This window comes from Lissotriton vulgaris, chromosome 8 (assembly GCF_964263255.1).
Source record: "Lissotriton vulgaris chromosome 8, aLisVul1.2, whole genome shotgun sequence".
NCBI lineage: Eukaryota > Metazoa > Chordata > Amphibia > Caudata > Salamandridae > Lissotriton > Lissotriton vulgaris.
This window is the reverse complement of record NC_141696.1, coordinates 538,571,037-538,592,789: the sequence shown is the minus strand read 5'-3', so window position 1 is coordinate 538,592,789 and position 21,753 is coordinate 538,571,037. Positions and strand designations below refer to the sequence as shown.

Genomic DNA, 21,753 nt, shown 5'->3' with positions numbered 1-21,753 from the left:
GGATGGAGTTCATCAGGCGGATGGTGTCCTCAGTGGAGATTGGGTTCCAGTCCTTAAGGATGTTCGAGGGGGGAGAAGGTCCAGCAGATGGTTGGGTGGTTTGGTCTCCGGGTCGGTTGTCGAAGCTGTTGTGGATGTCTGCAATTTTGTTGTGGAAGAATGAGGCTAGGGAGTCGCAGAGGGCTTGAGAGGGGGTGATGTCGTTAGAGTTGGCCGAGGGATTGGTAAATTCCTTGACGATGTTGAAAAGTTCCTTGCTGTTGTGGGCGTTGTTATCTAGTCGGTCCTTGAAGGCGGTTTTATTGGCCTTTCGGATCAGTTGGTGGTGTATGCGGGTGGCGTTTTTGAAGGCGTCCTTGGTGCTGGTGGTTGGGTCTTTTTTCCAGGCCTTCTCAAGGGAGCGGCAGAGTTTCTTGGATTTCTTAAGATCATCGTTGAACCAGGAGGCCTTCTTGCTGCCAAGTTTGCTTTGTCGTTTTTTCAGTGGTGCTAGGATGTCGGCGCTGTTGGATAACCATAGGGTGATGTTGGTGGCGGCTTGGTCGGGGTTTGAGGAGTGGGCTGGGGGGTTTAGAAGAAGCGATGAGGAGATCTGGTCGATGGTGATTTTGTTCCAGTTTCTTTGCAGAGTTGGTTGGGGGTGGTTGTTGGGTTTGGGCTTGTTGCAGGTAAAGTGAACGCAGCTGTGGTCAGTCCAGAGGAGAGTCGTAGTGTGGTTGAAGGAGACATGATTGCTGGAGGTGAAGATAGGGTCGAGAGTGTGACCTGCGATGTGTGTGGGGGAAGTGACCAGTTGTTTAAGTCCGAGGTTGGCGAGGTTGTCCAGAAGGGTGGTGGAGTTGCGGTCGTTGTTCTTTTGAAGGTGAAAGTTGAGGTCTCCCAGAAGGATGTAATCTTTGGAGGGGAGCGCGTGTGGAGTGATTAAGTCCGTGATGTCCTCACTAAATTGTGCGCGGGGACCTGGTGGCCTGTAAAGGAGGGTGCCTCTAAGTGTGGTCTTGGGGTCGATGTGGATCTGGAAGTGAAGGTGTTCAGAGTTGGCGAGATTAACGTCAGAGCTGGTTGAGATGTGGATGGATTTCTTATGGACGATGGCGATTCCTCCTCCTGTGTGGCCGGTACGGTCCTTGTGTATGATCTTATAATCTTCTGGGATGGCAATGGTGATGTCTGGGGCGGAGGAGGCGTTCATCCATGTTTCTGTAAGGAAGGCGACGTCCGGAGAGATGGTGTCTAGTAGATTCCATAGGTCAATGGCGTGCCTGTGGACCGATCGGGTGTTGAGCAAGATGCATTGTAGGTGGTTGGGGTGGGGAATCTGAGGTGTGATCGTAGCGGAGTTGTTGACGGTGCCGATGAATTTGCAGGAGTAGCATGAGAAAGGTCCATGGGTGTGTCCAGGAGCGGCTTGGACGCAGTTGGGGGGACGGCCGGGGTTAAGGGCTAGGAGGGTGGTGGCATCGTAGGTAATGCGGGAGGGCTGGGCAATGCGAGGGCCAGGGGGACTGGCGCTGGGCGTGGTCCAGGCGCGGACGGGCGTAGACAGGCTTACCTTTGGCGCACCTTTGGCGCACCTTCGGCGAGGCCGTAGCGCGTGGACGCTGCGCGTGGGGGCATTGGCCATAAATGGATGGTGGAGGGGGCGGAGCGTGGGAGGGTCAGCTGGGAGGTGGGGTCTGGGAGGAGACACGGGTGGAGGTAAACACACTCTGAAATGGCCGCCCGGTAATAAACCGAAACTGGGGCACAGCCGGAGTTCAACTCGATACAATGTTACCAAAGATGTCCAAAAATGCTTCGAAATATAATCTCTTAGCCGCTATGCAGTTCGTGGCTGTGTGCAAGTAAGATTAAATAAATGTGCTCTAATAACGATACCAGGCGCTGAGTGGTGCGCTGTAGCGGGGTGGCAGGCTGCAGGAATCAGGTCAGGCAAAGCAGGCAGCAAGGAGAGCCTTCCGTCGTGAGAGCAGAGAGCAGGGGGAGCGACCGTGATGGAAGGAATCCAGACGGGTAAGCCCAGGACACAATGTTCTTCGTGTAGGCCTATCTCGCTCCTCAACGCGGAGCCCAAAATATTGGCGAAGCTGCTTGCCACTCGACTAGTCAAGGTGATTACGTCTTTGATTCATCCGGATCAATCTGGCTTTATGCGGCGTCGTAACACAGCGCTAAATTTACGGCGGCTGCACGGTGTCCTTGGGGGTTCCTCGCAGATACACGAACCAACAGTGTTGGTGTCACTTGATGCCACCATGGCGTTTCGAAGGGTAGAAAGGCAGTATTTGTTTGCAGTATTGGCAAAGCTGGGCTTTGGGCGTGGGTTTGTCGGTTGGGTGCGACTGTTGGATGCTGAACCCCTGGCTAAAGTGGTGGTTAATAATTGCAGGTCCAATGATTTGTCCCTGAAGAGGGGCACGAGGCATGAATGCCTGTTGTCCCCATTGCGTTTTGCGCTTGCGATGGAACCTTTAGTGGCCTGGTTCCGATGGGATAGGTCGATACGGTGGTCACCCGAATGGGAAGATAAGATTTCGCTCTATGCGGATGACGTTTTGCTTTATCTCACTAATCCCAGGGACTCCCTGAGCAACTTCTTGGATATACTAGTTATCTTCTGCAGGTACTCGGGACAGGCCGTAAATTGGACAGTCAGTGCTCTTTGTCCTAGTTGGTGGTCCGCCAGTGATCTCGCGATCGTGTCCTATCCAGATTGAGACAATAGGATTCAAGTACTTGGGTATATTTATCACTCTGGATCCGCGGCTGCGGTATACTAATAATCTTGCTCTCCCAGTGGCCAGATGCAGGAAAGATGTGGAGTGCTGGAAGGCTCTTCCGCTGTCCGTGCTCGGACGAGCCGCTCTTTTCAAAATTATGGCCCTACCCCGGTTTTATATGCCTTGCAGAACTCGATGGACTCTGTGCCGGCCTCCTATTTTAAGGAGATAGAAACTCTCCAGAGGCAGCTTCTTTGGGACGGTAAGCCCCGAATCGCGTTCGTTAAACTAACTCTCCCATGGTACGACGGCTGGATTGGTCTCCCAGACATGCGGAAATATTACCGGGCTTCGCAATTTGCTGCTGTGAACCACATTATTTACTGGCCCCCGGAAACCCCGGTTTTGCCATGGACCGCGGTCAGTCACCTTGAGGGATGATAGATAGAGCACTATATGCCAAACCGGGAAAGTGGATATCTAGGGTGGGAAGGCAGGTTTGCATTGGCTACTCCCCTGTTGAATTCAGAGAAGCTGGGTAGCCTATGGAAAACAAAGGGGTTCGACAAATGGGACACTATTGGAATCACTCATATAAAGGATGTTTGGGGGAAAGACGCAGTGCTTGCATTCGAATCTCTTCCAAAAACATATAGCCTGCATAATAATGAGCGGTTTCGATATTTGCATGTGAGGCACGCTCTTGCTGCACATGTACCTAAAGACTCGGTTCTCCCAGAGTCGTCTCCTCTTGAGGATCGTGTGTTAGACGGACATATTCCCGAGAAGACTGTCTCTTTGATATATAGGAAGCTGGTCAACATGGAGAGTCCACTGGGGTACATCAGAGCCCAGTGGAGTATGGATGGGTTGGAACTGGATGATGAAGACTGGGTGGAGGCGGTTTCCTCTCCAAAGGTTGTCGCAATTCAGATGAGGCTCCGACTTGTACAACTGAAGATACTGCACAGGTCTTATATCACGGGGCCTCGACTGGTCCGAATGGGGCAGGGAGGGAGTGGTGAGTGTAGGAGAGTGTGGAGAATCAGGCACCCTAATCCATATTTTATGGCATTGTGTGGCGATACGGACTTTCTGGATCAAGGTTCACGATGTACTGAGAGAGGTTTTGGGGGCGGAGATTTTACCGGAAGCCCGGAGGTGTCTTTTGAATGTGTGGGAGCCTACGGATCTGAATGTGTACCAGAAGCAGTGGGTCACTGGCATATATGGTGGCTAAGCGGACCGTTGCTCGGTTCTGGGGCGCTAGCCAACCGCCCGAGTCACTCAGTGGGCGGAGGACCTTGACTGGTGCATGTTCAGGGAGAAGTCAGTGTTCATAGCCAGGGGATGCCTGAGGAAATGGGAGAATGTGTGGAGAGCATGGAATACTCACCGGGGAGAGATTTGTGAACCGCCGCTGCCAAGTTTAGGACTGGAAGCGCAGGAATCCCCATGAACCTAGTATTGTATATTATTGCTTGGGATTCTGTAATTGGCTGGAATGACCTACGTGAGAATTCTGTACGAGATCACCTGATGTTTTTCTTTTTTTTTCCTTTTTGTATTGTCCTTGTTTTAACAATAAAAAGAGTTAAATAAAAGACCTGCCTTCTAGCTACAGCCATGCTATATGAAGGACTGCATCATCCCCTGTGGTCTCAACTGCTTTCTTGGAGCTCTGGAGCTGCAATGCCTGTGCTTTGTGTATCTGAGCCTCCTGCATACACCTGTCCCCTGCTAGACACCACAGTTTTTCCTTCTTCCTTCAGCATATGGGCTACTCGGATTTCCAGGCACAGAAGAAAAATACACTGCCTCTTAATCACGCCATTGCTAGCGGCACAGGGCAAGCCCACTGCACCGGTAGGCTGACAGTCAAAGAAGTGAACCAGCAAGTCTATCAGCAGCTGCAGCAAAGCTCACGGCCATCTTTGAATGGAAATCATTCAAAACAAGCTCCCACCAGCCAATAGAATTGGTTTCTTTTTTATTTCAGTTGACATTAAGTTCAGGATTCACACGATCCATAGAAACACCCTGTATTAAGGCACCCATTACGTCTAATGAATTATTTTAAATCATTGCACAATACAATAATACACTGACTACACTACGCAGAAATGAATTGCAAGTTTTAGTTACAGTCTATAAGCCAGAGCGCATGGGTGATTTCCTATCCCAACATTATTATTATAATAAACGGGTGAGATAAACCTGATGCTTTGGACGTACTCTGACATGCCAACTTATGAATAATGCATGCCAAAACACGGTTAAGTACATCAATAAGATAAAATAAAAAATAATAGTTAATGGAACATCTCTGCATTAACTACTGTGTACTACAACTTACAGACCACTGTTAAAACTAACGGAATTAGTGATGCAAAATAAAGGTAAATGCTAACGCCTCACTGTTGCTAATGTGAACTTACAAGGAGTTAACGAAGTATTGCATGTGGCTGCAGCTCCCGGGAATACGAACAGATGGGCGCTATCTAAGCTACTGCTAAGGTGGCAGTTGATGGTCCAGCCAGCGCTGTACGATTCACCAATGAGACATGCTGGCAGGACAACAGAAGTGAGCGCAGCGGCTGCATCGTGCTAAAACTTAACACCAACTTGGAGAAAAAGAGCCAGGAAAACATTGCTGCACAGGACTACAAAACACAAAATAGTAAAATCAAGCTTATTATAGATCACTTACATAAAGCTTTTGAAGCGGGGCTGTGCTGATTATTGAATAGTTAAGGCGCTGCGTCCATAAAGCGGGTTCCACACTAAATACCGAAAAGACAGCTGCACTGTGCAACAGCACACAAAATAGTGCACGAACACCAAAGGGAAAACACCCTAGAGAAAGGATACCCATAATAGGCCAATACTCCTGGGGAGCAGAAACACAAAAGAAGGTGGGACAAATAACGTCAATAAACCATACAAAAGCAAGCTTTTAGGAACAGCACACTAGTAAATATATCGGCAGCAAGTGGCAGAGTGAAACCAAACATACTGAACACAGCATGCCTCGCAGAGCAGCACGTGTGCGCTGCTAGGCTAGACCTAAAAATTGCAGTATTTTTCAGGTGTTCGAGGCATGTGGGCTGCTGAATTCATATCTGTGCATAGTCCGCCACCTAGTGTTGGGTCCGGATGATTGCACATTGTTGTCCTGGAAGAGTCTTCGAAGTATCACGAGATAGGTGGCTCCTCCCCTGGACTACAGTGCGCATGGGCATCGCCTCCATCCCCAGATTGTTTTTTTCCGCCATCGGGTTCGGATGTGTTTTCGGTTCCCTCTATCGGGACCGATAGTTGTTCTACTTTTACTCGAGACCAAAAGGTCTTTAGGCTGGGCATCGGTATAGTTGCGTTCGGGTTTCTTACTGACTCTCAGCTCCGATCTCCTACTGCCCTTCCACGTGCTTTCGACGCGGACGGGCCTACACTACACCCTTTGCTATGGAGCGGACTCCATTCAAGAAGTGTCCGCTGTGTCACTCTAAATATTCGCACCTCGACGTGCACCCCGTGTGCAATACATGCTTGTCACCGGATCACCGTGAAGACACCTGCATGGCGTGTTCGAAATTTAGGAGTAAGAAAACTTTAAAGATTCGCCGGGCTAATCGGCTCCAGGCTCAATTGTCGGCTTCGGCACCCCCACCTGATGACCTCTTCCAGGAATCTGTTGAGGGAGAAGACGACGTACAAGGGTCGGACTCTGGCCCCGCGTCCGAAGAAGAGACCGGCGACGCGGGTGATGAGGCCTACGACAAAGTCTCCGACGCGGTAGGGGACGACGAACGGGCTTGTCCCACGATGGGAGATAGCTCGGAGGAAGAGCTTCCCCAACAAGACTCCGGGGTTACTCCCCGTCATACGGCCCAGGTCGAGGGATCGCCTTCGGGCCTTACCCAAGATCTAACTATAAGTCCTACGTCCCCGCCTCCGGGCCCGGTCACGGACATTTCTACGAAGAAACCGAAAGTGAAGCCAACTGGTCTCGCACCCTCGGATGCGAAACCGAAACCGAAAGTGGCGTTGGTGAAGAAGGTTCTGGAGGCGTCAACTTCCACGAAACCCAAAATGGCCGACTTGAAGAGCCACGCCAAAATGGCCGACCAGAAGAGCCGCGCCAAAATGGCCGACCCGAAGCCCTCTGGGTCGGCGCCGAAGGTGAAGGCCTCCGACGCGGCTGCGTCGGCACCGAAAGGGGTCGTGGACCCGAAGACGTCTTCGAAGAAGCGTCACGCTGACGATGCGCCTGGCCATGGGGTGTCGGCCCCGAAGAAGAGGCCTATCGGCGATCGGGCTCTCGAAGTCGACGAGTCACTCGAGCCGGTTCAGCCCTCGGCGTCCCTTACAAGGAAAGTGGGGGAATCCTTAAAGCGGATCCAACAGTCCACTGTGGTTCCCAGCCAGGACACTGTAGTGCCTCGACCCGCGCAGAAGCCTGCTAAGGATCAAGCGCCCATTCGTTTTACCCTTCCACCCAAAACGGCGCCGAAGGCCTTCGCGCCGAAACAGGCCGGACATTCACAGGAGGTATTGACGCCGAAAGCTGCCCTGGTGGTGTCGAAGCTTCGGCTCCAGCCGCTTGCGGTGGAGGAACGTCGTGAGGTGATCATCGACGCCAACACCGGAAAATTGTCGCTCCTCAAACGAAAGATTACGTCGGAGCCGGCCTTGGAACCTTTTAGGATTCCACTCAAGAACAAGAGGTACTCTGCGGACTCTTCGGCGCTGATGGAACCTCTGTCTCCACAAGCCCCGGAACACTCGCCGGCCCATTCCCCCGCGCCTTATGTGGACGAGGACGAGGATGAGTACACCTATCCTGCGTACTCGGATCCGGAGGAGGAGCATGTGCCCTGGACAGCGGGAGGCGACCCAGACGACCCGCAGTCGGGTCAGGACACTCAACTTTTCGCCGCAAAGACGTCCCCGACTGAGGACTCGGCGGCCTTCAATGCCCTAATAGAGAGAGCTGCAGCGAACCATGACGTCGAACTGCACTCGGACCCCGTGGATGCGGACTTCTTAGTCGACACCTTCTCGGTAGCCGAAAAACAAGTCAAGACACTACCGATGCTTAAAGGGGTGCTGAAGCATGCCCAGGAGGTATTCAAGGAGCCCACCCGGGCGCGGGTGGTCAATCCTCGCATCGACAGAAAATATAAAGCGGCGCCCACGGATCCCACGTATATTAAGGGACACTTACCATTGGACTCCCTGGTGGTGTCCAACGCTCGAAAGAGGGCGAATTCGCAGACTACTGGTGATGCTCCTCCCCCAGACAAAGAGTCCAAGATCTTTGAGGCATCAGGCAAACGCATTGCTGCACAGGCAGCTAACATCTGGAGGATCTCTAACACTCAAGCCCTGCTTGCACGTTATGATAGGGCCCATTATGACACATTAGAGGCCATCCTGCAACACTTGCCTGACCAATACAAGGAGGCGGGGGAGATGCTCATTCAGGAGGGTAAACTCATTACAAATGCATCCATCAAATGTGCCCTAGATGTGGCAGACACTGCCTCCAGGGCTATCAATACCAGCGTGTTACTTAGACGCCATGCCTGGCTTCGAATTTCGGGGTTCAAACCCGACATACAAACCACAATACTAGGTCAAACAGTGAATCCTGACCATCTGTTCGGCCCAGAGGTGGATGCCTCCCTAGAAAAGATGAAAAAAGATACTGAAACTGCCAAGTCTATGGGGGCTTTACAAAGTCAGCAGTTTCGGGGTGGTTCCTTTCGCCGCTCCAATTCAAGAGGCACCTCGAGGGGCCAGGCATTCCAGTCCACGCAATACTACAAGGGTAACACCCAGTCCTCGTATAACAACAAGGGCAGGGGCGGCTACAGAGGCAATAATATCAAAGGCAGGGGACGTGGAAACAATGCCTCCAGGTCCACCACCTCCAACAAGCAGTGACGTCTTGTCACTTCCCCCCGATCACACGACACCTGTCGGGGGGAGACTCCAGCAGTTCCTGCCGGCGTGGAGGTCCATCACCACGGACAGGTGGGTGAGGTCTCTTATCCAGTACGGGTACTGTCTAGAACTTACGTCCATTCCACCGGACATACCGCCAAGAAGCCGTGCTATGTCCGACGAGCACTTGACCTTGTTGCAGCAAGAAGTACTGGTCATGCTGCAAAAAGGGGCGATAGAGCTCGTTCCATTGCAAGAACGGGGAACGGGGGTTTACTCCCTGTATTTTCTGATCCCCAAAAAGGACGGATCACTCAGGCCGATCCTGGACCTCAGGCCCCTGAACTGGTACATCAACTCGGAGCACTTCCATATGCTCACATTGCAGCAGGTGCTTCCCCTGCTTCAGCAGGGGGACTTCCTGGCAACGCTGGAACTGAAGGATGCCTATTTCCATATTCCCCTGCATCCTTCCCACAGAAAGTATCTCAGATTCACGATCTTAGACCAGCATTACCAGTTCAGAGTCCTGCCGTTCGGGGTCACCACGGCACCGAGAGTATTTACGAAATGCCTAGCGACTGTGGCGGCGCATCTCCGTCGCCAGCACGTCCATGTCTTTCCATACCTAGACGACTGGCTTATTCAGGCAAAGACGGAACAGCAGTGCGTAGACCACGTGTCACGCACCATTCACCTCCTGCACGATCTGGGATTCTCTCTGAACTACCCAAAGTCCCATCTCCAGCCCGCCCACGTGCGACAGTATCTGGGCGCGACAATCGACACTCTGGCAGCCACTGCGCAGCCGAGTTCAGTGAGAATCGCCAGTATCCAGGCGCTGATCCAACGACTCAGACCCCAACACTCGCTTCCAGCGAGGGTGTTCATGCAGTTGATAGGCATGATGGCCTCCTGCATCTCCATTGTCCCGCATGCGAGACTACATATGCGTCCGCTTCAGGAGTGCCTGGCACGTCAGTGGACTCAGGCTCATGGGCAACTGACAGACCTAGTGTTGGTGAGCGGTCAGGCGTACAACTCTCTGCATTGGTGGAATCCACAAAACCTTTGCAAGGGCCGACCATTCCAAGAGCCTGTCCCACAGATCATCCTGACGACGGACGCCTCTCTCCAGGGATGGGGAGCGCATGTACTCCACTACACTGTGCAGGGACTATGGACACTTCAGCAAAGGAAGATGCACATCAATGTGTTGGAACTGATGGCAATCTTCATGGCCTTAAAGGCGTTCAAAGTACATCTGTGCAACAAGGTCGTGTTGATCCGGACGGACAACATGACGGCCATGTACTACATCCAGAAGCAGGGAGGTACACACTCTCCACAGCTGTCTCATCTGGCTCAGAGCATGTGGAAGTGGGCCATTCAGAGGAACATCTTCCTCATGGCAGAACATCTCCCAGGCAAGGACAATCAAATGGCGGATCTGCTCAGCAGGCACAGCCATCAGATGCACGAGTGGGAGATACATCCATCAGTACTCCAACCGTACTTCCAAAGGTGGGGTCATCCAGAGATAGACCTGTTCGCCACAAAGGAGAACGCAAAATGCCAAAGCTTCGCCGCCAGATTCCCACACCCCCAATCACAGGGCAATGCGATGTGGATGAACTGGTCAGGCAGATTTGCGTACGCTTTTCCCCCAGCACCTCTGATACCGCTGGTGGCACGCAAGCTCAGGCAACACTCGATGGCGCTCATCCTGGTTGCTCCAACGTGGGCTCGCCAACCATGGTACACCACGTTTCTGGAACTCTCCGTGGTACCGCATCAAAGGCTTCATCTCACTCCTAGCCTTCTGACGCAGAACCATGGCGACATTCAGCACCCAGATCCGCAACAGCTCAACCTGGCGATCTGGCTCCTGAAGTCCTAGAGTTTGGCTACCTCAATCTTCCGCCCGACTGCATGGACATCATTCGGGAGGCAAGGAAGCCCACTACTAGAGCTTGTTATGCGGCTAAATGGAAGAGGTTTGTTGTCTACTGCGTGGAGCACAGCATTGACCCGCTAGACGCTTCCATTCAAAACATCATATGTTACCTCTTTCACCTGTATCGTTGTAATCTAGCTTACTCTTCCATCCGCATTCACCTGTCGGCTATGGCAGCATACCTCCAGAATAGGCAGCACCTGTCACTCTTTAAGGTCCCTGCTATCAAGGCTTTTCTGGAAGGACTCAAGAGGGTCATTCCACCAAGGACTCCACCAGCTCCAGAATGGAACCTCAATGTGGTTCTTACAAGGCTGATGGGTCCTCCCTTTGAGCCACTACACTCTTGTGAGCTCCAGTTTTTAACTTGGAAGGTTGCGTTCTTAGTAGCAATAACATCGCTACGGAGGGTTAGCGAACTGCAGGCGCTCACCATCCAAGAACCTTTCTTCCAGGTACATGCTAACAGGGTGGTGCTCCGCACTAACCCTAAGTTCTTACCCAAAGTGGTCTCACAGTTTCACATAAACCAAACAATTGAATTGCCGGTGTTTTTCCAAAACCCAGAGACGCTGGCGGAGCGTATGCTCCACACCCTTGATGTGAAGAGGGCCTTGATGTACTATGTGGACAGGACAAAAGATTTCCGCAAAACCAAACAACTTTTTGTTGCTTTTGCCACACAACACAAGGGAAATGCAATCTCCAAAGCAGGAATCGCTAGGTGGATAGTAAAGTGCATTCAGATCTGCTACGCAAAAGCTAAGCGCACTCTCACTATCCCACCGAGGGCCCACTCCACTAGGAAGTTGGGGGCCTCTATGGCTTTCTTAGGTAACATTCCCTTAGAAGACATCTGTAGAGCAGCCACATGGTCTACCACTCATACTTTCACTAAGCACTACTGTGTAGACGTGCATTCAAAACAACAGGCAGCTGTTGGTCAGGCTGTTCTAAAAACGCTTTTTCAGACTGCTGCAGCTGGCACGGGCGGCCGCCGCTAATGGAGGGACTGCTATGTATTCTATGCACAGATATGAATTCAGCAGCCCACATGCCTCGAACTGCAAATGCTACTTACCAGTATGCATCTGTTCTTGGCATGTAGGGCTGCTGACATTCATATCGCCCACCCTCCTCCCCGGCGCCTGTAGCAGCTGCAGTATGTATTCATATACACACATATGCTCATAGCATGGTCATCACTCACTTCTTCACTCCATCTCTGCCAATGGCTAAAAACAATCTGGGGATGGAGGCGATGCCCATGCGCACTGTAGTCCAGGGGAGGAGCCACCTATCTCGTGATACTTCGAAGACTCTTCCAGGACAACAATGTGCAATCATCCGGACCCAACACTAGATGGCGGACTATGCACAGATATGAATGTCAGCAGCCCTACATGCCAAGAACAGATGCATACTGGTAAGTAGCATTTGCAATAAACGTGGCAGTGTCTCTACTGGCTATTGGGATCTAGATGCCTGCTGTGTGTAAATGCAACACTTTGAAATTGGAAAACTCCACTAAAGAGTTGACTTTTCTAATATGCATTACATGAAACATCATTTTAAATTTCTCCCATGTTAGTGTCTGTACAAACACAGACCTAATACTCCTTGTGGCCTGTAGACATGAAGCCATATTTATACAAGGGGAATGGTCATTTGTTTAAAAGTGAGTAATTTAAAGTGAAGAAACAGGTTTCATAAAACATTAGAACTTAATTGGCTTAATTTAAAGCAGAGAAAATATTAAGACCGTGTTTCGTAGAAAATGTTTTTCTTCACCTTAAATGTCTCCCATTCTTAAAAGAAAAGAAATGTTTTTGAGTTATAAATATAGCACTGCCTACCAGCCACCGGGAGGGAGAAAGATGCCTGCTGTTTATAAATGTGATACTTTGAAAATGGAGAAAATTAAAAAGAAGAACTAACTATCGTAGTAATTACTTTATTTTAATTTTCTTTAATTTTTAAAAGTATTCAGTAATCTGATTTTGTTCTCGTGCTGCAATAGTAAGTTTTGAAAAACTTTTATTTAAGAGTTAAATATCTCAGTGCTTCAGTTCTGAACTTCTGTGACCCACATGGGTCAGAATAGGCCTGCGCGGTAAATTCTGTTCTGCTTGTGGAATTTGGGTAATTTTGCGTTCTGCGGAGAACACGGAATTGCCAAAAATTTCTCGATCTGCAGCTTCGCGGAATTTTTGCTTGTTCGCGCTTTCAAAATGCGTGTTCGCGAGATATTTCTCCTCTGAGCATGCAAACCGCGTTTGCGAACAGAAAAAAGCATCGCGAACGGGTGGAACAAGCGATTTCACGTGTTCGCAGAACTTTTGCGTACTCGCTGAGGTTTTTTTTTTCCAGTTCGCAGAGCTTTGCGTAGCGGGACTATGGGAATTACGCCAACTCTAGTCCTAAATCGGATTAGAGCACTACTCAATATTAGGCTCTGCTGTCTGCAGCCTGATAATGTAAAATAAAACATAGCCTTTCCCATAACTTCAAAAGGAAAATGCAACACTTATTTATTGCAGTCCTTGGTTACAAACTAACTCGAGGCTGGGAGCTGCTCTGAAGGTTTCTGCTAGGTACTGGTAGCCTGTGATAGACTGGTTTGAGACACCTGTTGTACAGCCTTTCTCTTCACACGCTGTACCGCTGTACCCCAGCAAGGTTGTCACATAATTCAATTTACCTTCTCTGACTGCAAAGTGACAAGATTTTAAACACTAATCATCATGTTAAAAAAAAAAAAAAATGAGCGTATTGTCAGAAGGCACAACACCTGTCTTTTAAGCGCAGCAAACGTGACCAGATATATAGAGATTTTAAAGGCATCTTTATTTTATACCAAAAATAGACTTATCGCGACCACATATTGGGAAAGACTGGTTTAGAACATTTAAATAGCGCAAGGTTATCCAAAAGATTTTACAGACGCGATTTACAAAAAAGTTCAGAATGTGGAAGGTTGGAGTTGCTCATAACATTGGAAAACCACATAGTCTGGTTTCATAACAGTGAAGGATAATAAAAGAATGTGTAGTTAAGGTGTAATGGACCGACTATTGCAAGAGTGTAGTACTCTAAAGGACCATGGAGGAACATTTGACACGAGGCTTTTAGCTGACCTTTCAAGGCAAAATGAAAGAAGAGATCCTGAACATCAAGGGCATTTGTGAGCCATGTTTGTAGTCTTTATTTGTACGTTTTAGGTCTTCAATGTGTACTAAAAGTGCTGGAAAACTATCTTTAAAAACATAAAAAGTTTACTCTTGCATGTTAGATTATTACTTGTTTGAGTAGGACATTGGTAGTTTATGCGTTCCTGGAGATGTTGGTTGTGCCCTCCAACAAATAGGTGGTCCAGGCATCCTATTCGTATTGTTAGTCGGATACTAATTTCTTCCGTAGTATTTTAAGGCTGTTTTATATTTGTTTTCTGTTTGTGTACAAACATGCATGTCTATTTATTTTGAAAACAGTTGCAGTAAATGTTCAGTGGAAGTGTGAATATAACATGCCAATCATGTGAACGCTGGCATCGTTTTGACTATTTTTTTTAATGTTTCAGCCTCCCCTCAATTGGTTTTATTTTTTTTAGCGTATTTTGAGTTGATTTAATCATCCGATTTTTAGTACCTTTTGTAAGAAGGCATTGAGTTTTATTGGGTAAACCTATAGATTGGAAAACCAATATGTAACCTTTCAATTTATGGTACTACCATTCTCTGGGCAGAGGTGACTGTCAGCAGTCTGAGATTGTGTCCTTTCATTTAGATAATTGTATGTACCATCTAAATGCTAAGACGGCAGTGACTTGATGATAAAATAAAGTTTTATGATGATTGCCCGCCCAAGGGGGAAATCCAGGTGAGCACAGTCAGATCTAACGCTTGTTAGTGGGCACTATAGCGGCACAGGGTCAACCCCACGCAAACTGCAAATATGTGAATGTACCATGGGACAGAATTCTCTGGAAAATGTTTCAAAGTGGATTATGGTAATATCAAATTGGGCTCGTCAAGATGTTTCCAGGGCAGATACTACAATAGCTAGGCTGCCACTACCGTTATGTTGTTGTGAATCCATGTCTGAGATCTGTGTTGCTATCTGGAGGTTGGCTTCCACAGCCTGTAGTTTAATTACTGCTCTAATCAGAAAATCTCTCTTCAAAGCATATTTACCTGTAGATTCGTCACTCGGTGTCTTTCACCCTTTAGGTTTTTAATTTGTGTTGTGCCCTCTTACCAAACATAATTCTGAATTAATCACATATCACCGTATAAACACGCTAGTTGTGTTGAATCTTTGTTTATATTTTCCTTTTGGAAAATAAAGCAATCTACAATTTTTAGGTCTGGCTTTAGTCACCTTTTGATTTTACCAACAGTATATGTAAAATATACATACTTTCAACTCTCTTCATCCATTGATCAGTTAGTGTAATTCACTCTTTTTTTCCTCCCACTATAGCATGGGGAATTAGGCCAGCCCACTTGAGCCATTGGTCCGCTTCACTGTATGTGACAGCATTCTGCTCTTTCACAAGCAGCACATCCACACAAAGATTAAGTGCCAGGGACGACTATGACAATGTCTGTTTTCGAGACAAAAAAATCTATCTGATTTTAGCAATTTTTTAATGTATTTTGATGAGACCCTGGCAGTTCCTCCAACAATAACATTTTGCATGGGCACATTTAAAAGGTTACTAGCTAACACTAACCTGATTTCTTATGGATTGTCATGGCACTTTAATGCAAGTCTGGTTGTTTTTCTGCAGGTTCTTTGGTTTCCTAGTCACAAATTGGAAGCATTGATGTGTGTTCCAGATGTAGAGATGTGTGTACACTACATATGCACTATAACGACAGCAGTGTGGTGTAATTCCGCTCATGTTCACAAACTTGTAACAATGTTGGTCATTTCCTAATTTGTAGGTAAATAAACCCTACCCTCTGGTTTCCATTGAACTGAAAGGAACTGGGCAAGGGGTAAGAGGGTGACATGGTAGAGGATGGTGTGGGGGGGAGAAATAATCAAACTCTTCCATCTCTTTTAAGGTAGATATTTATTTAATGCGGTTATCTGGTCCTTGAAGTAAGTAGTGCTAATGTTAATGGCACCTGAATCGCATTTGAGACTATGCTCTTAGCTCCTTCGGGAGGGTTTTTAAGTGAAGACTTGCAATATCTGTAAACAAATGCGGTCATTGAGTGCACCTGGTTTTATTGTATTTGTTTTATTAACATGTTCATCTGTAGGTATCCATATTAATTTTTGGGCCATTATATTGGTATTTATCCATACCTGTTTTGTTTTAAGAATAAATGGAGTCTTAAAATGGTATATTTTTACATTTATTTAACTGATAAACATGCACTCAGACTTTGATGCTAGTCGTGTTTTTTCAAATTAAGCAGGCAAATATAACAAAACACTACTACGACAGGTTAATATTACCATTATGTACAAATCTATATTAACATGTGCCTGTATTTAATCGAATTTCATCCGGTTTTTGCATCCCATGGTGTCTTATCTGCTTAGCAGTTAGTCTGGAGTTAATGAAGTATAACAAGGAAAGTCACTCGCAAGAAGCAGATTTTTTTTGGTATTTTTGCGTTTTTAAAAACAAATACTGACTGGAAATTGTTTTCGGTCTGTATTTATCTGCAAAAATCAGAAAAAACGGAAAACAGGAAGCCGTATTACTGCAAGAGGCAATGTGATTCGAATATTTTTTACAATCCCTGTACCTTCTGTAGGCGGGATGCTTTGACTCGGTTTGCTGAATTTGCAATAATATCTAGTTTGAGGACTTTGCATGGGAGTTTCCTAGCTGGGAAATGCAAGGCTGATTGTACTTGGAGACCTGTTAAGTGAACATTGAAGTGCTCGGAGTTTGTACTCTTTCAAGGTTACTGTTCTAACTACTCTGGCACACAATTAAGAAAACTGTATGCACTGAAGGGACATTTCCATGACTTACGGGTACCTTTAAACCTTTGATTTAATCCACCTATGTCTGGAATTATATCATGTTGCATTAAATCGGATGTACCCTTTCCTATATTTCAGAACTAGAATGCTTTCCTTTCTTGGTTAATAATAAAACCACAACAACATAGGTGGTTTTTTGTGTGCAGAGAAATCGGGGTCCAACACGCCATCTGTGATGCAGTGTTTGGCATCTGCACATGTACTTTAGCTTCCTGTTTGACTTAATGCCATTGCTCCTAGGCATCCCCTTGTGTGTGTTTTTTCCGGATCCGGAAAATAGATCCGGCCTCCTTTTTTTGTTTTTTTTTTCTCATTACTTTAGTTTACTTCACTCGCAGGAAATGTTCTAATCGCCGGAACAGGTTTCAGGCGCGAGTACGGTATGACTTCTGGTGCTGTGTGCTTACTTTAACAAGAAAACCCTTTAACATCATGGTGCGGTGGTGGCAATGTTAAGGTTTTGGACTCAACGGATTCGATCTAGTCGTGTGAGTTAAAATTGTGACGTATTACAGTGACCGTTTCTTACTCTTAATCGCTTTGCTTTGCCCATTAACGTGTTTTAAGGCAAAACTTTAGATTTTTTGCTTTGAAGTGTTTTGTAATATGTTGGTTAGTGAGGAAAATGTTTCCCCGTGAGCTTAATCTTTGTGTTTTGACGTCGGCCAGTAAAGTATTGTGTAGTATATATGTTATGGTGAGAGGAAAATAATGTACAAAGTCAAACGGCTGAATCCCGCCTGTAGTGTAGCTTCCACTGCTGATTTAGTCTTGCTAAATTTCTAGATATATTTTTCGGTGGAAAAGGTTCTCCGACTTTGTTCTTGTCACGTGCAAGTGAACTCCGCCTTAATCTAAGGCTAATGTCTTGCGTCCCTAGATAATTTTACTTGCCGTTTGAACGTAGGTCTCAAAATGCTATTAAGGGCACGGACTTTATTTAAGAGAAAGTAAATAAGACCTGCTTTAATATTTTTTAATTTTTGTAAACAGTTAGCATGCATCTACAAACACATGACTAAAGTCGAGTCTGACACTATCCAACAGGTCAATCTACTGTGTACCTTTCAACGTTGACGTACTGTTTTAGGTTATTTCTGTAGTAAGTTTATTTCGGTAAGTTGATTGCATAAAACTTCGTTTAAAAAAATGCTTTTTAACTAGTTAACGTTTAGGTTATTAGAAAACCTCTTCCACGCCACCCGAGTTACACACGTCTGTTATGCATCCACCAGTTTAACTCCGAAGCCTTCAGAGTAGCAATGGCATACGTTCTCTGTTGTGCAGAGAACAGCTGGACTCAGCTGAGGAAAGGCCCTACTAGTTCTGTGCTGTCTGAGAAGGCTGTGCCTCCCCTCCCAGCTGCCTGGCCACTTCTGCTCGTTCCTGTTCTCATACATATCTGCCAAGAGCACATAATCGTCTGCTCTGCCAACTCTTGCTGCTCACCACGAGCAAGACCGTGTCTGTGTGCTGTGGTGACAGAAGCAACGGGGCGCAGCGAGAACCCCTTTCAAGCTACACAACCTACGGAGACCCTAGGTTGGTCCAGAACTCACCACCGCCAAGGAGTTTTGTTTCGTGCTTTGTGTGTGCACTAAAAATGATGGAGAGCTGGTAGCCTTTATATTGTGTCAGTAGTGTGAATGCATGCAGTCTGCCCTGTTGTATCGGCCACAGAGCTCTTTGTGTTTAGGCCATACAATATTATGGGCATGGGAGTTGGGGGGCGGATTCATTACTGCACTTGTATGTTGGAGGACACGCATGCTAAACGTCATGCATGGCGCGTGTGACTGGATGCATGCATTAGGTGCTATAGTTTGTGGATATGCAGCACAGTCTCTGATATGTCAATGTGGCACCAGATTACTAAAAAAACATAAAATTATCATTGTGAGTGGGAAAGAACTCCAGCTTTCAACTTAGCATTTTGTCTTCAAATGCTTAAAATACCTGCGCCTTTACAGTGATGTGAGTATTGGAACATCATATCCTCTCATGTAAAGGTGCAAGTTGCCTTGCATGGAGCACTATCTTATGTCAGATCATGAGTAAGGTCGTAACTTGTATGAGAGTATGCATGATGCACTTTGGAAAGTTAAAAAAAAGACAATGAAAAAATTGCCCGTAATATATTAAGGAAGGTACACTATCACCGATATTATAAAGAGATTAACTATCTCTGATAGGGCTATCGGACTACTTTTAATATTTATACTTGATGGTAGCATAAATTGCTCTTTCATCCACTGCTGCTTTAACCATTCTCAGGCGGAGTGGTAAGCACCTAGGCCTGATTAATTAAGGCTGGGTGAAGTCGTAAATGTTATTCCGTCAAAAGTTTGATAAATTAATACAACTTTCCTGAAATTATACTTTTATAATTTGCTGGTATCTTGCTTTTTTTTATTTTTTGTTTTGTAGCCAAGTGCGCACCTAATGTTTAATTCTCGTGGCATACTGGAGGACACTGTTTCAGGAAGATATATCGAATCAGTCTACACTGGTATTGTGCAAAACGTTTTAATGTGAACTGCGTACTCTGGCAAAACAATGTGCAATATGGCTTAATAAATATTTGAGAGATTTAATGGATTTCACATTCCATGAAATTAATGAATTTTGCTAGCCTAATTAAAATTTCACAAAGGCCTAGTTATATTACTCAACCTCTCGCATACTGTGTGTTGTGTTGCTTGGTGGTTCCTGCAGTTTGGATTGTATGTCATAAATGTCTTAGTTATCCTTTGGCTGGTGTCCCTTTAACTCCGGAATTACGTGGCTGTGTGTTGATTGCCTCCATCCTGTGGAAAGCCTTCCCAATGTTTTAACTGAGGTTCAAGCTTTCATAAAATAGCTTCGGATCGTTAGAACATAGAATTTCTACACAACTGTAAATACTCACGTGTTCTTTGGCGGCACTCACTATATCACATCTCTTTACTCATTTACACTTGCTCGCTACATTGTTGAAATGTTTATTATATAGCGTCACTATCTTTTTTTACATAAGAAATGAATATTTTTATGCACGTTTTCTGTGACCCTTTCTACCTTTTTTTTTTGCCCAGAAAAATCTTTGGTGCAGAGGTTAAGACATCTGCAGGGAAATGTGCCAACCCACTTGTCATTCGGCATTTTATTCTCTTTTCTGTTTTGAGGAGTCCTGATATGCGGGTTTGGATGCTGAAAGCTGACAACACTTGGGTCATAGATTGAACCAATACTAGACAACCAGCAGTTGGACCAGATAGGTTGGCAATCCTTACCATTTCGGACTAGCATGCTGAAATTCTTAGGAAAACTGTCTTGATTTAAACTCATACCAGATACTTTGTGTACCATTATTGCAAGAAATGGACGCAGCACAGACCACTGCTAACTCCTGTTCTTAACCTTGATTTTACTGCCTACCCTCCCTTTCACGTGATTCACCAATGGCAACGCCAATCAAAGTCTGTAAACTAATGCAAACATTTCCAGGCCCTGCCAGGCACCTAACTCAAGCGACCACTAGAACAAACCCACGTTGCATACCTGTCCCAACAATGCAGCCCAAATAATGTATACAAAAATTCTGCTAAAACCCCTTATCCTTCCCCAGAAGTGAACACCTTGTGTTTTATAGTCCAAAATGGCAGTTGCTGGAATGCTCCATTCCCAAAATCTCGGTGGTCTGCTACCCCTGAAGAACCTATTGCTAGAGGGCGGAGCAGCATAGAACACTGACCACTTGTTTTCTGTCAAAAAGACTGCGTTGTTGAAACAGGTACACATAAACTTTACCTGGGCAATCCGCCTTACACAACTAAAAACTCACTACACATCAATTGAACTGTCCCACTCACATACCCCACCCACAACTATCTAATTTGTATCGTAGTGCATTTCAATAGTTCAGTCTTAACTTTCCCCTACAGCCTATGACTGCATGTATTAACCTCTAAACAAGCAAACTCCTATCCTTAACCTTTAACTACTTACCTACCCGCCCTTTCATGTGAGTCACCAGTTGCAGTGGCAATCAAGCTTCTGAAAACATTTTTCCCCTGCCACTAAGAAAACAAGCATTTGCAATGCAATAGGTCGCGCCCTTGTGAGTTTGAGCTATTGGCGTTGTAAATGACAATGCCTTTTATTTGTTTTAAAAATCAAAACGTAAATAAAAGGTATTGTTGTTTACAATGTCTAAAGCTTAAAGTCGCGTAAATGCGAGACCAATTTAATTTCAAATGGTTATCGTTCCAGCATTTTCTGAACCCCAAACATTATTTTTGAGATGCTGCAGCCTCCCTACTTCCTTTGCCCATACCTGGTGTACGTAGCTTAAGCCTGCTCTGGAGGTGCCCCCTTCACAGTTACACGCAGCAGGCACCTCTCTTTGCTGTCATGTTAGAGTGTTACAAGGGTCCTCAGCTTTCTCTTCCTTAACCCCTTCCATGCTCATGACGAACCCCAGCCGTCATGCACTACGGTGCTCGTGTGCTGATGACGGCTGGGGTTCGTCACGGCCCTGTTTACAGCACACCAGGGGAATCGCGGCCGCATCGAAGGGGTTACGGCTAATTCACTCCGTCTCCTGCTCAGATACATAATGACTTTGCTTTCCTGCCTCAGTGCCGTGACGGTCACTGTCTCAAAACCGTTTAGCTCGGCGGCATGCTCTACTCTGTGTTCCTCAGCACTCACAGGCACGCGCACTGCTCTCATCTCGTTGGTGCAGCACTTTCATTCTATTCCATGAGCCTCACTTTCCTGGCCCTTGGCTGTTGCATCAGCTCCTCTCTGTGACTGGGACCCCACGGAGAGCTTCTGTTAATCGCATGCCGCAAAGATGCTGCTTGAAATGTTCCAACCATTGAAAAGTAAAGAGTGGTAGATTGAAGAGTCAATAGTGTGGGCCTAAAATGTGCAATATAGAAAGGTGGTCAATATATCAAATTGCAAAATTCAAAGCAAAGTAATGAAGAATAACTGATTAGATTGAACGTCCATCCTATTTTCTTGTTCCCGCCACCTCTCCTGCCTCTGCCCCAAAGCATGGCCTGCGCACCCGTGCCTGTACTGCGAACTTCTCTTTTGCAAGCTCAGCTTTTTATTTTACAGATCATA

The 21,753-nt window shown here is 46.6% G+C and overlaps 1 protein-coding gene across 4 annotated transcripts in view; it reads left to right on the top strand.

The window, feature by feature from the left end:
* The window catches only part of RPS6KA3 (ribosomal protein S6 kinase A3), a 796,620-nt gene that overhangs the window by 130,410 nt on the left and 644,457 nt on the right, over nt 1–21,753 (top strand). The window contains exon 1 of one of the 4 annotated variants that reach the window (XM_086934354.1): nt 16,995–17,126. The exons of the other annotated variants lie outside the window; for them this stretch is intronic. Within the exon in view, the coding sequence (XP_086790480.1) occupies nt 17,088–17,126 (39 nt within the window). The 5' untranslated portion in view covers nt 16,995–17,087. Of the gene's footprint in view, nt 1–16,994; nt 17,127–21,753 lie in introns of those variants that run through there. 4 annotated transcript variants of the gene reach the window in all.